This window comes from Chrysochloris asiatica, unplaced genomic scaffold (genome assembly GCF_000296735.1).
Source record: "Chrysochloris asiatica unplaced genomic scaffold, ChrAsi1.0 scaffold00002, whole genome shotgun sequence".
NCBI lineage: Eukaryota > Metazoa > Chordata > Mammalia > Afrosoricida > Chrysochloridae > Chrysochloris > Chrysochloris asiatica.
Window position 1 is genome coordinate 51,753,423 of NW_006408520.1, and position 15,690 is coordinate 51,769,112.

The following is a 15,690-nucleotide window of genomic DNA, read 5'->3' on the forward strand; positions in this document are numbered from 1 at the left end:
CCTCTTCTTTCTTCTTCTAGTTGAGCTCTGATCATCCATTCATTGAAGCCAGGTCAAGTGGATATTACCTGCAAGTGTGGGTATTCTTGTGCATATGCACTCTCTTCTTATCAGCTGAATGCTTCACTTTCCACTCTAGTCCTCTGTAGCTATGTCCTTGACTCTGGGCCAAAGAGTTCCAGGTCTTGCCACACTGCTGGCCAAGAAAGTCTCCACCTGGGTTCACCTGGTGAATGTTGTAAGGCTTAGCTTGCACCTTCATTGTTGTTTTTCCCTCACTTTCCCTTATCGGTGACGAATGTGGTCACCCATCAGAGCATGTATTCCTATTGAATCTTGGAAGGGGGTTTGCTCTGAGGGGACCTGACCACTTGCTTGTTCTTATAGTAATCAGTCAGTCTGCCTATATTGTTTTGTATTTTTCCTGTCTTTCTTTCAAGAAGTATCTTCTGTTCTTCTAGCCACTCCAGGTGGAAATTTCCCACCTCTGAAGATTCTGGATGGGGTTCAGGATTCCACCAATAGTCTTACGTAATGCAGAGGCTCCGCAGGAATCCTGCTTCACTGGGCACATTGTAGCCCCATTTTAGGTATTCCAATGAGTTATAGGCAGAAGACCGACTTACGAGCTTTCTATAGTGGTATTTCTGGCTATTCCTTTATCTACCCCTCCAGTGTATATTTAATAGTTGTATGCAAGAGAAACCAAGATTCAAAAGACAGCCAAGCATCTTAACATTATTTTTCTCCTTTTCCCCATTCCAACCATGTCTGAATCCCTGTATCCCAGATCCCTATTGTTCCAAGGTTGTGCATACATCATTCTTTACCTCTGTCCCACTTAGTCCATGCCAACCTGCCTAATTATTCTCCCATCTGCTTAGTTCTTCTACTCCTCTCTCCTTTCTTGTGTATTGCCCTGCTCCCCCAGCACCCAAGCTATCCTGTGTCTAGTCCCTACCCTGTGCTCCACCTTCTGCTCCCTCCCCTTTCCCCGACTCCTTACATCCCAGTAACCAGTAAAGAATCCTCCCCCCCTTTAGTATGGGTTCTTTTTCTTAGTCTTTTAGAGTAGTGGTACTATGCAGTATTTCTCCTTTCGTGACTGACTAATTTCACTCAGCATAATGTCCTCAAGGTTCATCCATGTTAGGTGGTATTTTACCACAATTTGTTTGTGTGTATGTACTACAGTTTGTTTATCCATTCTTCAACTGATGAGTACTTAGGCTGTCTCCATCTTTTTGTTTTGTAAATAGTGTTGCTATGAATATTGTTGTGTATATATCTACTCATGTTTTGGCTCATATTTTTTGTGGGTAAATACCAAGTAGAGGAATTGCTGGATCATAAGGTATTTCTATTTACAAAGTTCTGAGGAAATGCCATATTGCTCTCCAGAGTGGCTGGACCATTTTGCAGTCCCACCAAAACTGTAGGAGAATCTCAGTCTCTCCACATCCTTGCCAGCATTTATTGGCCTCTACTTTTTTGCTCTTTGCTGTTATTGCTGATGTGAGATGATGTCTCATTGTTGTTTTTATTTGCATCTCTGTAATGGCTAGCACTTAACAGCAACAACAACATGAGCATTTCTTCATATATTGTTGGCTGCCGGGATCTCTTCCTTGGTGAAGTGTCTGTTCATGTCATGTGCCCATTTTTTAATTTGGTTATTTGTATTTTTCTTGTAGAGGTGTTGTAGTTTCCTATATGTTTTATAAAGAGTCCTTTGTCTGATATGTCATTGCAAAAGTTTTTTTTCCCATTCTGTGGGTTCCCTTTTTACTCTTTTGGTGAAGTCTTTTGATGCACTTAAGTTTTTAATTTTTAGCATGTCCCACTCATCTATTTTGCCTACACCAATCTTTTTCTAAGTCTTCTTCGGGACAGCATCAGTAGTGGTTTCTTTGATTCTTATTTTTCATGACAGCCTCATGTATAAGCCACCACTGGTCATATTTGGACTTCTGAGTAAATTGGAGATAGCTACAGTAAAACCTCAGCATCAACCCCAATTAGTTGATACTTCATACCCAAATGGGCAAGGGATTAAGTGATAAAACACTTAGGATTATTTTCAGGGTCGTTCCAGATATTTTCTGGCATTTTTTTGGAACATTTATGGATCCATTTAGGAACTTTCCAAATAACCTGTCTAAGCTTAACATTACTTCCTCTGAGAATTTCAGCACTCATCTCAGTGATCCCAAGATATGAATCAGGATGCTTCTCTGCCATCAAAATAACAGTTTAGGTAAAAACTCCTCAACTGTCCTGACTACTGCTTTGTTAGCACAAAAGGGAATTAAGTTTTAATGCAGCTTTGGATTCCTACCTGGCAGCAAATGAGCATGTCTTGAGCAGGAATCCCTCAAAAATATAGTGCACATTTGGTAGAAATTCTAGACAAAATATGTGTTGGGTGGAATGTAAGGAGTTGATTTCTTATTAAATAGAGTGAGGCCCTGGTGGATAAGCACAGGATTCAGCACCACTGACACTTCAAGCATCTAAGCCAGTCCGTGGGAGACAGGTAGAGCTTTCTGCTCCTATAAAGATCTGTTGTTGTTGTTGTTGTTGTTGTTGTTGTTAAGTGCTGTCAAGTTGATTCCGACCCATCGAAACCCTGTATAGGGTTTCCGAGGAGCAGCTGGTGAGCTTGAACCACCGACCTTGCAGTTCAAACGGCTTTGCAATCTGGTGCATTAACCCACAGCACCACAAAAGAATTACAGCCTCAGAAATCCTCTGCTGGGTTGCAGTAAGAATCAGTTTGATGACAGTGGGCTTGAAGTGGTGTTTGAGTGAGTAATAAGGGGAATCAGCCTTATCACATTAGCTCTGTGACCTTGAGCAAATTATTTGACCTTCATTAGAAAAATGTGAATAATAATAGTTCTACCTCATAGAGTTGTGATGTTAAATAAGTTATTCCATACAAAGCACTTAAAAAAAGTCTCCAGTACTCAATAAATATTAGTAGAAGCGGAAGCACCAACATGGAGCGTATGTATTCCTTAGCCTTTTGTTGCCTATTAGGCAGACCAAGTCCCAATTTAAGGGAAATAAGAAAAGCAGAAGTCTAAAGAACCTTGCACTCTTAAGCAGATATTTCCACTTACACAGACTCCATAAATTCTGCTTATATGACTTTATAATGAACAGATTTAAACTATCTCTGAAATCGATTGTCTATTAAGCACTATTATTACATACCTAGAAAATATTGCTCTTGGAACAAAGCATCTACTCCTCTACTTAAAAACAAATAAATAAACAAATGGCAAGGAACATGGTACATTAGGAACATTTATATATCGAATGTACCATTCTCCCTGTCAGCATATTTTTGCAAATGACAATAGCATCCGTAAATTACTTATGTGCTGCCATCACACACAGAAAGTGAGTCTGTTATCATAAAAGGGCCATCCACATTTTAGCATATTTTTATAAGTCTGTGAGTATATATTCATGGAAAAGTAAACACACTTAGCTCTCACTCTCTTTATGGTTCTGCTGGGTGATGAGGTTAATCGCCAAAGGGGATGACTCTACAAATAAACATGCATTGTATACTCATATATCCTGTCTATGTCTGAACCCAAAAAATACGGAATTTGTTCATCCCTGGAGCTTTTGGACCCTGTACTTTCAAAAGCATTTTCAATGCCCAGCTCTCCAATGCACTCCAGTGCACTCTGAGCAGTACATCAATGAAATGAGAAATCTACCCTAGCTATTGGTCACGCTTCACAGATCTAAGAGTGTTTAAGCACATGCCAGCTAGCAGAGAAATAAAGGCACACTGGCTAGAACACACAGAGATACAAGTAAGTTTGATTTTTCAACTTTAGATCCTCAGTTGATACAGTGACATGACCTCCAGGAAGATAAAAAGGTGTAAGTCTACTTCATAAATGAGTAAGTCTTGCTGTTGTTGTTAAGTGCTGTCAAGTTGGTTCCAACACATAGCAGCCCTGTATAGGGTTTCTAAGACCAGCAGGAATGTTTCAACTGCTGACCTTGCAGTCACCAGTCCAGTGCTTATCCTACAGTGCCACATCAGGGCTCTGAGTAAGCCCAGAAATATAAAATTAGGAAGCGTGAAAATGGGTTGCCATGAGTCCAATTCAACTTGATGGCAACTTTATTATTATTATTTTTTTAAAGAACAACAAAACTAGTTATCAAACTACTACTGTTCTATCTAATTCCTCCACCACATGTCTGTCAGTTTAGTATACTGTGGTTACTTATATGTTGATATGGTTCTGAAAGCTATATCATTGATATTTTAAATACCATAGCATGCCTGGTAAAATATGTTGTTGTGAAGTGCCATTGAGTACATTCTGATCCATAACAATGCTATATAGGATTTCTGAGGAGTGACTGGTGAGTTTGAGTCAATGATCTTGTGGTTCAAACCAACTTTGCAGTCTGGCACATTAACCCATAGTACCAGAAAAATTGAAGAGGAATGGTGTTGCATTCATTGTCAAAAAAACATATCCAGATCAGTCATAAGGTCCAATGCTATCTGTGATGGGATAATATCCATGAACCTACAGGGAAGCCCAGTTAATACCATTATTACTCAGATTTACCCACCAACCACTAAAGCCAGTGAGGATGAAATAGAAGAATTCTACCAACTTCTTCAATCTGAAATTTATATTTAAAAACATGCAATCAAGATGTATTGATCATTACTAGTGATTGGAATACAAGGTTGGGAGCAAAGAGGAAGGATCAGTAGTTGGAAAATATAGCCTTGGTGATAGAAATGATGCTGGAGAACACATGATAGAATTCTGAAAAACCAATGATTTCAAGTACCTTCTTTAGAAAGCATAAGAGACAACTATACACATACACTTCCCAGATGGAATACATAGACATCAAACTGACTACAGCTGCAGAAAGAGATGATGAAAAAGCTCCATATCATCAGTCAAAACAAGGCCAGGGGCAGACTGTGGAACAGACCATCAGTTACTCATATTCAAATTCAAACTGAAACTGAAGAAAATGAAAACAAGTCCATGAGAACCATGATGGATATATGACCTTGAATACATCCCACCTGAATTTAGAGATCATCTGAAGAACAGATTTGATACATTAAATACTAAAGGTAGAAGACCAGATAGATGAGTTGTGGGATGACATTAAGAACATCATATGTGAAGAAAGCAAAAAGTCATTGAGAAGACAAGAAAGAAGGAAAAGGTCAAAATGGATGTCAGAAGAGACACCAAAACTTACTCTCCAGCATAGAGATACTAAAGCAAATGGAAGAAATGAGGAGGTACAAGAGCTGAACAGAATATTTCAAAGTTCAGCTCGAGAAGATAAAGCCAAATATTACAACAAAATGTACAAAGATCTGGAATCAGAAAACCAAAAAGGAAGAACACGCTCAGCATTTCTCAAGCTGGGGGAAATGAAGAAAAAATTCAAGTCTCTGCTTTCGTTATTGAAAGGTTCTCTGGACAAATTATTGAATGATGCAGAAAGCATCAAGAGAATATGGAAGGAATACACAAAGTCACTGTTCCAGAAGGAAATGGTTAATGTTCAACCATTTCAAAAGGTAGTTTATGACCAAGAGCCAATGATACTGAAGAAGGAAGTCCAAGGTGAACTGAAGGAATTGTCAAAGAACAAGGCACCAGGAATTGATAGAATAAAAATGGAAATATTTCAAGACAATGAGGTGGCACAGGAAGCACTCACTCATCTCTGGCAAGAAATTTGGAAGACAACTATTTGGCCGACTGATTGGAAGAGATCCATATTTGTGCCCATTCCAAAGAGAGGTGACCCAACAGAATGTGGAAATCAGAGGACAATCTCTTTGATATCCCATGGGAGTAAAGTTTTGCTAAAGGTAATACAGAAACGGCTACAATCATACATTGACAGAGAAATTCCAGAGGTTCAAGCTGGATTCAGGAAAGGCTGTGAAATGAGAGATATCATTGCTGATGTCTGATAGATCTTGGCTGAAAGCAGAGAATATCAGAAAGATGTTTACCTGTGCTTTATTGACTATGCAAAGGCTTTTGATTGTGTGGATAATGACAAGCTATGGATAACATTGGAAAGTATGAGTATTCTGGAACACTTAATTGTGCTCATGAGGAATCTATACCTGGACCAAGAGGCCGAATGGAACATGGAACCACTGAGTTGTTTAAAATTAAAAAAGGTGTGTGACAAGGTTGTGTTCTTTCACCATAATTATTCAACTTGTATCATGAGCAAATAATCCTAAAAGCTGAGTTATATGAAGAAAAACATGGCATCAGGTTTGGGGAAGACTCATTAACAAACTGTGATATGCAAATGATACCACCTTGCTTGTTGAAAGTGAAGAGCACTTAAAACATTTACTGATGAAGATCAAAGAGCACAGCCTTAGGTATGGATTACATCTCAACGTCAGGAAAACAAAAATCCGCACCACTGGACTAATAAACAGCATTCTTATCAATGGAGAAAAGATTGAAGTTGTCAAGGACTTCATTCTTCTTGGATAAACCATCAACACTCTTGGAAACAGCAGTCAAGAAATCAAAGGTCGTATTTATTGCATTAGGCAAATCTGCTGCACAAGTCCTTTGAAAGTGTTGAAGAGCAAAGATGTCAGCTTGAGGACTAAAGTGTGCCTGTCCCAAGCCATGGTATTTTCAATAACCTCATATGCATGTGAAAGCTGGACAGTGAATAAGGAAGACCATAGAAAAATTGATACTTTTGAATTATGGTGTTGGAGGAGAATACTGAGAGTGCCATGGGTTTCCAAAAGAACCAATTGATCTGTTTTGGAAGAAGTGCAGCCAGAGTGCTCCTTGGAGGCCAAGATGGTCAAACTTCATCTCTCGTATTTTGGACATATTGCCAGGAAGGACCAGTCATTGGAGAAAGATATCATGTTTGGTAAGGTGGAAGGTCAGAGAAAAAGAGGAAGACCCCCAACGAGATGGATTAGCCATGTGGCAGCATCGATGGATTCAAGCATGGCAACTGTAGAGAGGTTGGCCCTGGATCAGACAGTGTTTCATTCTGCTGTGCATAAGGTCGCTATGGGTCGGTACCGACTCAACGGTACCTAACAACAACAACAACCAGATCATGAGTAAAGTATATGGCCAATGGAAAAGAAAAAAAACCCTCAATGATATGGATGGACATAGTAGCCACAACAATGGACCCTAACATACCAATGATCATGAAAATGGTGTAGGTCTGACAGCATTCCATTCCATTAGACATAAGGTTACTGTCAATTAGAGTTACAGCTCCTGTAGCGTAGTGGTTTGAGTCAGGCTGCTAACCTCAAGGTCACTGGTTCGAAACTACCAAGGTTCCATGGGAGAAAGATGAGGCTTTCTGCTCCCATAAAGATTCACAGCCTGGGAAACCCTATACAGGGTTGCCATGAGTCGGAACTGACTCACGGCACAACACCAACACCTATAGCAACAACAACAAAATTTCCTTGGTTGTAGCTATAGGGGAGTGTTTGAAAATAACAGAAAGATTGTCTTTTGAAAGGTTAAGATTGAAAAGCAATGAACCTTGAAGTTTAAACACCTGGCCTTGAATTCTGATTCCATCACTTACTGCCTGAACTTTGTCATTTGTCTCACAATAGAAAAGGAATAAGAAGACACTCTTCAGTATTTCTGAATGAACATAGATTTTGGGGTCAGACAGCTAGTGCATTTGCTGGTTCTTCTATTTTGTATTTCTTTAACTCTGGCATATTTCCTTATTTGCCTGAGAGTCACATGTAAGATACAACAGCTAATTTCAGGACTAGGGTAAAATTAGAAAAAAAATAACATTAAAATTTTACCATGAATGTATATTCCAGAGCATGAACAGTAACTTTTAAGGTCATAAGGTTGTTATAAGGATCAAATGAAACTATTTATTTGAAACTACATTGTAACTTTTAAGTCATTCTATACATATTTCTCCTTTATTTTGAAATTTCAAATTTTGTAGCTATGTATCTGTTATATAATTAAAGTACATTTGGCAATTATGTATCTATGTTCTTTTCCATATATGTGGTGCTGTAGGAGTAAGCACTGAACTGCAACATCTGTTTGAGCAGTAAGGTGTAGTTCACACCAGCTGCTCCTCAGAAACCCTATACAGGGTCACTATGAGTTGGAAATGGCTCGAATGCACTTAACAATAACAGCATTGCCACAGCACAAATATATTCTCTTACAGTTGTGACGGTGAAAAGTCTAAAATCAAGGTGTTGGCAGGGATGTTTTCTTCTAGAAGTTTCCATTTCTTTGCTTTATCAAGCTTCTACAGACTCTGTGCATTCCTTGGTTTCCAGGCCCTTCATCTCATCACTCCAAACTCTTGCTTTCACAAGCATACTTCTTACTACTGTGATACCCTTCTTTCCTCTATAAGGACCCTTAGGAGTATATAAAGCCCAGGATAATCTCCCCATCTAACAAACTTGAATTTAATTTTCTCTGCAAAATAACTTTTACCATACAAGGGAATATTCATAGATCCCAGAGATTAGGATGTGTATGTTTTTTAGGTACCCTTATGCAACCCATTACATCCCTTCACAGCAGAAACTGGAAACAAAGTTTCTAAAAGACATTTTTCCTCAGAGATATATTGGTAGAGATTTTATGATTTATTCCATTGTTTGTCAATAGCATCATCACAACTTTCATTGAGCATTTGACAAACACTAGGAATTCTTATCTCATCAAAACAGCAAGTCTATAAAGTAGATACTGTTAATAATTATTTTTCCATATTTTATAGATGAAGCAACCAAAAGTCAGGGGAATTATAAAATCTACAGTCATAAAATTAGGACATTTTCAAATTCAAGCTGACCAATTTCTTCTTCCACACACGTATCAATGTGCCCTACAGCATCTCTTGTATACTAAAGTGCCAGTTAAAAATGGGTAACACGGTGGCCACAATGTTTGTACAGATCTGCAAGCACCTGAGAGGCAGGGATGAGGAGAACATGGGGAAAATAATTCAGAGGAAGTCTTAAATCTGTTTTATTTGAAGATAGGCCAGTCTCCCAGCCTTTAGGAGTTGTGCTGTCAGATTTACCTGTTCACGGCCATAGTATGCTGCGATGTGTAGCGGGGTGAAAAAAACTGCATCTTGAACATTGACGTTAGCTCCGTGTTGCAGCAACACATCAGCTGCCTAGATAAGAAAGAGATTTAAATGAAGACCTTCATTTGGGGTACCTACTCTTCAAAATTCAGTTTTCAACCACCCTACATAGTTTTTTCAAGAGATTATTTTTCTCTTGGATAATCACTGGAGCAAAAGGTCGATTTGAACTTCAAGGTCGGCAGTTCAAACTTGCCAGTCATTCCTTGGAAATCTTATGCAGTGTCACTAAGAGTTGGAATTGTCTTTCACTAGTTCACCAAAAAACACAAATGGTAGACACTACTCTCTCCATTTCAAAGGTGAATAAAATGAGCCTTGTGAAGGGTAGGTAGTTTATTTCAGGTTATAAAGCTATGAATAGGCATAACTGAAATTCACATACAAATTTGTTTGATTTTAAACTTTCTTTGTATCATCTTCCTCATAATATAAGGAGACATATTATATATATATATATTACATGTACTCTGCCTGAAGAATTTATTTTAATCAACTCTTAGAAAAGATAAATGCATTATTTTTTTGACGGAATCTCCTTGGTTTTCAATACACTTTGTCCATCTGTCAATAAGCTTTCATATTCCCTTATCAAAAATATTTTACGCTGAGCTGCGAGCCATGAATGCACCACTGTCTTCACTTCATCAGAGATGAATTTTTGTCTTTGAAGGTCTGCTTTCACAGGACCAAACAGAGTGAAGTTTGAGGGTACAAGATCAGGGCTCTAGAAAGGACTCTCTAATATCTGAAAACAAAGTTTTGGCAGAGTGTCAACAGTGTGGACAAAGGTGGTAGATGTGCTTGCCATGTAAGTTCACAACACCCTTGGATAGCAGTCCTCTGTGTTTAATCCAAAAACTTCAGCTTCAACTCTCCAGTGAGCATCCTGTTGAATCTTTTTCCTGATTCTTAATAGCCCAGGAGGATTCCAGAAAACTGTTAAGTATCAATTTTTCTAACTGATGTTTGATTATTGAACTTTTCCTTGGTGGGCAATTGAAGATGTTTCCATGCCATACTCTGCCATTTACTTTCAGGCTCATAGTGATTAATATTTGTCTAGTCATTAGTAAAGGAGCTCTGGTAGCGTAGTGTCTGCAGGAGAAAGATGAGGCATTCTGCTCCCATAAAGATTTACAGCCTCGGAAATCCTGTACAGGATCGCTATGAGTCAGAACCAACTCCACGGCACATAACAACAATAACAAAGTCATTAGTAACAATTTTTTTAAAGAAACTTTTACCTGCCTCTGAGTATCAATCCAAATTTTGTTTGCAGATGACTAAACACTTCTGTTTATGCTCTTCCTTGAGTTGTTTCGCTACACGTCTCACACAAACATTACAAACCCCAAATCTGTCATGGATTATTTCATAGGCAGAGCCATGGCTGATTTGCCACATAATCTACTATCACTTGTCTATTTGACAGAATCATTTCACATACACGCTCAATGTTGTCATCAGCATGGACGTGGATGGGTGCTTTAACATCTCCAGAGTATGGGTAATTTTTGACTCACCATAGTACTTTGATCTCTGAACATTTATGTAGTTGAATTAACTGACTCAGTTCCAGATAAGAGAAAGTCATCTATCAATAAAGGCCCTATAAAGTTGTCTTGAAAATGAATGTTGTCTGTTGGTGGTAGTTATGTGCCATGGAGTCAGTTTGACTCACCATGACCCTATATAGGAATTATGAGGCTATAAATCTTTATGAGAGCAGAAAGTCTCATCTCTCTCCCATAGAATGGCTAGTAGTTTCAAATTTCTGACCTTGAGATTAATAGCCTGACTCCTAATTACTATTCTACCAGAACTGCTTAAAATGAATGCTAAGGCCATTTATATCAAGTGCCTGGTAGCTTAGACTTCACGTGCCTGGAAGTTCATTTTAGGAAAGTTTAAAGGAGGCCATGAAAGATAAAGGTAGATAAAGGTGTTTTTTGTTTGTTTGTTTGTTTGTTTGTTTTGTTTTGTTTACCATTTCTCTTATTTTAAATGTAGCGTAAAATAAAGTAGACAGCATGGATTTTTATTTTAAAAGAATTCTCAAATATTAACAGATGGAGCCTATTTCTTAGACATGATTTCTAAATTACTTTCATTCTAAAAGATAACAGCTCTTACAGGTCAATAAATAGTCCAAAGGACAAAAAAAATCCCTCTAAGTTTGCATTTATCCAGTCATTCAGAAGGTCAAATTTTGGAGTAGCATTCATTAATTATGAAATATTGGCCTTCTGAGAAACTGTCAAAATGTAAGTTTTAATGAAACCACACAGAGTCATTATTGAGCAGTAGGTTTTATTTAGTTCGTTTAAATTCAAGGAAATGTTTAACCATTGAGAGCAATGTACAATGAAATTACATAAATAATTTTATATTTCATGTATATGAATTGCTGCTGCCATCAAAAAATAAATGCATTTTTTTTACTTGTATGAGATTTTGAGTCATGATTGTGACAGTATCCTCAAGCACTCTTATAAAAATATAGTATATAGTGATACACAAATATATCTACTGCATAGGCTGAGACAAAGGTAATTGTATAAACACTTAGGCTTCAAAATATTTCTACCAAATTATTTTACCTATGTGTTTCCTACACAGTAAACAACTGGTAGATCAACTTTCTACTCTTTCTACTATGTGAATCTTAACGATCACTGAGTAAATCTATTTTATGGTAAAAATATGATAGGTATCCAAAAAATTATTGAACTGGATTGCATTTCTAGTAAAAAATACAAATTTGGAAGCTAGCTCTCCTATCAGTCATAAGAAAATTCGAAAATAAATAGTTGAGTCCAAATTTCATTATGATTCACTCAGTCACTCCTATCAGCTGATTCCTACTCATAGCAACTCTACATAGGGTTTCCAAGGCTGTAAAGACTGGAACCGAAAGCCTTACTTCTCTCCTAAGAAGTGGCTGATGACTTTGAACTGCTGACCTTATGAAGTTCACTGTCCATTACTAATCCTACAGCACCAAGAGAGTTTCTAAATTATATATTACAATTTAAAAATAAGTCAAGTTAGCCAACATGCTGTCCTTCCAACTGACAGCAATCCAATGCATAACAAAACAAAACTCTGCCCTATCCTACACCATCCTCACAACTGTTGTTAAGCTTGAGTCCATTGTTGCTGCCACTGTGCCAATACATCTTGTTGAGTGTCTTCCTGTTTTTCTCTGACCCTTCCCTTTACCAAGCATGTGGTCCTTTTCCAGGGACTGGTCCTTCCTGATAACATGTCCAAAGTGACAGACGAAGACTCTCCACCCTGGCTTCTAAGAAGCATTCTGACTATACTTTCTCCAACACAGATTTGTTTGTTCTTCTGGCAGTCCATGGTACTTTCAATATATTTCTCCAACACCATTGCCTAATGAAATATGTTGTTTGACTTCTTAACTGCTGTTCCCATGAACGTTGATTATAGATCCAAGCAAAATGATGTCTTTTACAACTTCAATCTTTTCTATATTTATCATGATGTTGTTTATTGTTCCAGTTGTAAGAATTTTTGTTTTCTTTACATTGAGATGCAATCCATACTAAAGAGTGGTCTTTGATCTTCATCAGTAAGTATTTTAAACAGGGTTGAATCATCTGTATATTGCAAGTTGTTAATGAGTCCTCCTCCAATCCTGATGTCATGTTCTTCTCCATATAATCCAGTTTCTCGGTTTATTTATTCAGCATACAGGTTGAATAAGTATGGTGAAAGGATACAACACTGACACACACCATTTCTGATTTTAAACCATTCCATATACCCTTTCTGTGTTTGAATGACTTCCTCTTATGTACAGGTTCCCCATGAGCACAATTTTGTGCTTTGGAATTCTCATTCTTCACAATGATATTCACAGCTTGTCAAGATCCATACAGTCAAAAGTCTTAACATAGTAAATAAAGCATGAGTAAACATCTTTCTGGTGTTCTCCGCTTTCAGCCAAAATCCAGCATTGATATCGTTTGTTTTTTGTCCACCTCTGAATCCTATTTGTATATCAATTTATGGGTCCTTTTTCCTGTTTAGGGTCACTTGAGCTATGGATTTCGATTGTTCCAAATAAAACTGCCCCAAACACTTTTGGTGCCAACTCTCACACAGTTCCTTGAGGTGCATACCAATGATTTGAGTTGTGCTATGGTTGCACATATGTTCAGTTTTAACAGATGATGACAAAAAGATTTTCCAAAGTGGTTATACTGTTTACTCCTCCAATCAGAAGTGAATGAGAGTTCCAATTGTTCCACATTCTAACTGTGGCTAATCTTTTGATCTTTAGCCCCAGGGATGGGTGTATAGTGGTATCTCCTTGTGGTTGGGCTTGCAAAACTGTTACTGTTCCATGCTTCCTGGTGCGTCTATTTGCTGTTTGGTTGTGCTCTTTTGCTCATGAATTTTAATTTTCACTTTTCTTTTTTTTTAATGTTTTATTGTGAATTATGTGATAGTTTACATGGGAGAACATTAGCTTTATACTCATCCTATCGTATATCATTTCATTGCCATGGTTATAATCCCCTCCATGCATCATCAACCAACCAAAGGGTATACCATGCAAGTCTGCCCTCCAGTCATCAGCACACAGCCCCTTTCCCTCTTATCCATCTTCTTTTGATGTTTTATGCATTATTCAATATTTTGCCCATAGAATCCTTCAGTATTGCAGGTTAATGCTTCAGTGCTTTCTTCAGTTCTTTCAGCTAGAGACATGCTTTGTATGTTCTTCCCTTTAGCTTTTCTAACTCCTGGTCTTTGACATCTCATATATTGTGTTCTTGAGCTGCCCTTGGAATCTTTCTGTTAACTCTTTCTCTTCCTCATTTCTTCCATTAGTTTTAGTATCTCTATGCTGGAGAGCAAAATTCAGTCTCTTCTCTGAAATGTCAAATGTCACAAATACATAGATTTTGGTCTTTTCTTTCTAGAGTTTCTTTCTTTCATGTCTTTTTAACTATCTTTTGCTTTCTTCCTGTATGATGTCCTTTATGTCCTGTTGGTCTTCAATCAACGTGTCTAATGCATTAAATCTGTTCTTAAGATGGTGTCTAAATTCCAAAAGGATATGTTCAGTGTCACATTGTGACTCTCATGGACTTGTTTTAATTTTCTTCAGCTTCAGACTGGACTTGCCCCTGGCTTTATTTTGGCTGATGATATGGAACTTTTCCACTGTCTCTTCTGACAGTTGTAGTCAATTTCATTCCTGTGTGTTCTATCTGGTGGGGTCCATGTGTATAGGTCCCTTTTATATTGCTTATAAAAAAAAGTATTTGCAACAAAGAAATCATTGTTTTTGCCAAATTCTATCATGCGAGATAGCCAGCATCATTTCAATCACTAAGGTCAGATTTTCAACTTCTAATTCTATTAATCTTTGTTTCCAACCTTTGCATTCCATTCAACAGTAGCTTTCAATACATCTTTATTGCATGGTTGATTGGTTTTAGACTGAAAAAGTTAGTAGAAATCTTCAATGTCATCATTGGTTTTAGAGATTGGTGCAAAATTTTGAATAGTATTGATATTAACTGTAGGCATATGGCTATTATCCTATCAAAGACAGTATTTTACTTCAAGATAGATCTTGAAATGTTCTTTTTGATGATGAATACATTCCATTCCTCTTGAGTTTGTTGTTCCCAGGATTGTAAACCATATGGTTATCTGATTTAAAATGACCAATACCAATACATTTCAGCTCATTAATTCCTAAGATATCAATCTTTATGTGTTCCATATCATTTTTGACAACTTCCAAGTTTCCTAGATTCACACTTTATAAGTCTGTATTCTTATTATCAATGGATATTCACAGCTGTTTCTCCATATTTTGAGTTGTGTTGTATCAGTAAGTGGAGGTCCTGAAAGCTAAGTCATGGTCATCTGTACTTTGAAGAGACAGTTCTTCTCCAATCATATTTTCAGTGCTTTCGAAACTGAGGGGTTCATCTTCTGACACTATATCTGCCAATGTTCTGGTGATATCAATAAGATTTTCATTGGCTAAACATTCAGAATTAGCCTGTCTTTCCTTCTTAGTTTGTCTTAATCTGAAAGCTCCACTGAAACCTAAACACCATTGGTGAGCCTGCTGGTATTTAAAATACCAGAGGCATAGCTTCCAGCATCAAAGCAACATGCCAGTCACCATTCAAGTATGGTAAACCGACTGGTAAGTGGTGGAACCAAATGTATTGATCACTTATTTCAAATTAACTTTTAGCAAATCACAATTTTTCTGCTCCATATCCGAAACTAGAGTTGACATTTCACATATTTTACCTCATTTAGGTTCTTTGCAGGACATAACCTCCTGTTGTTTTTAAAAATCTTGAGAAAATACAGGGTATTGATGTGTTGTTGTGTTTTTTTTTTTTTTCCTCAAACACAAAACTGATACAGCAGTGATAAACTAGAAATAAATTTTATCATGGGAAAAATATCTTAATAATT

At 37.4% G+C, this 15,690-nt stretch overlaps 1 protein-coding gene across 1 annotated transcript in view; it reads right to left on the reverse strand.

The window, feature by feature from the left end:
- Positions 1 to 15,690, reverse strand: part of TNNI3K (TNNI3 interacting kinase) — a 588,833-nt gene that overhangs the window by 418,229 nt on the left and 154,914 nt on the right. Inside the window, exon 6 of the mRNA XM_006831035.1 lies at positions 9,133 to 9,231. Within this exon, the coding sequence (XP_006831098.1) occupies positions 9,133 to 9,231 (99 nt within the window). The remainder of the gene's footprint in view (positions 1 to 9,132; positions 9,232 to 15,690) is intronic.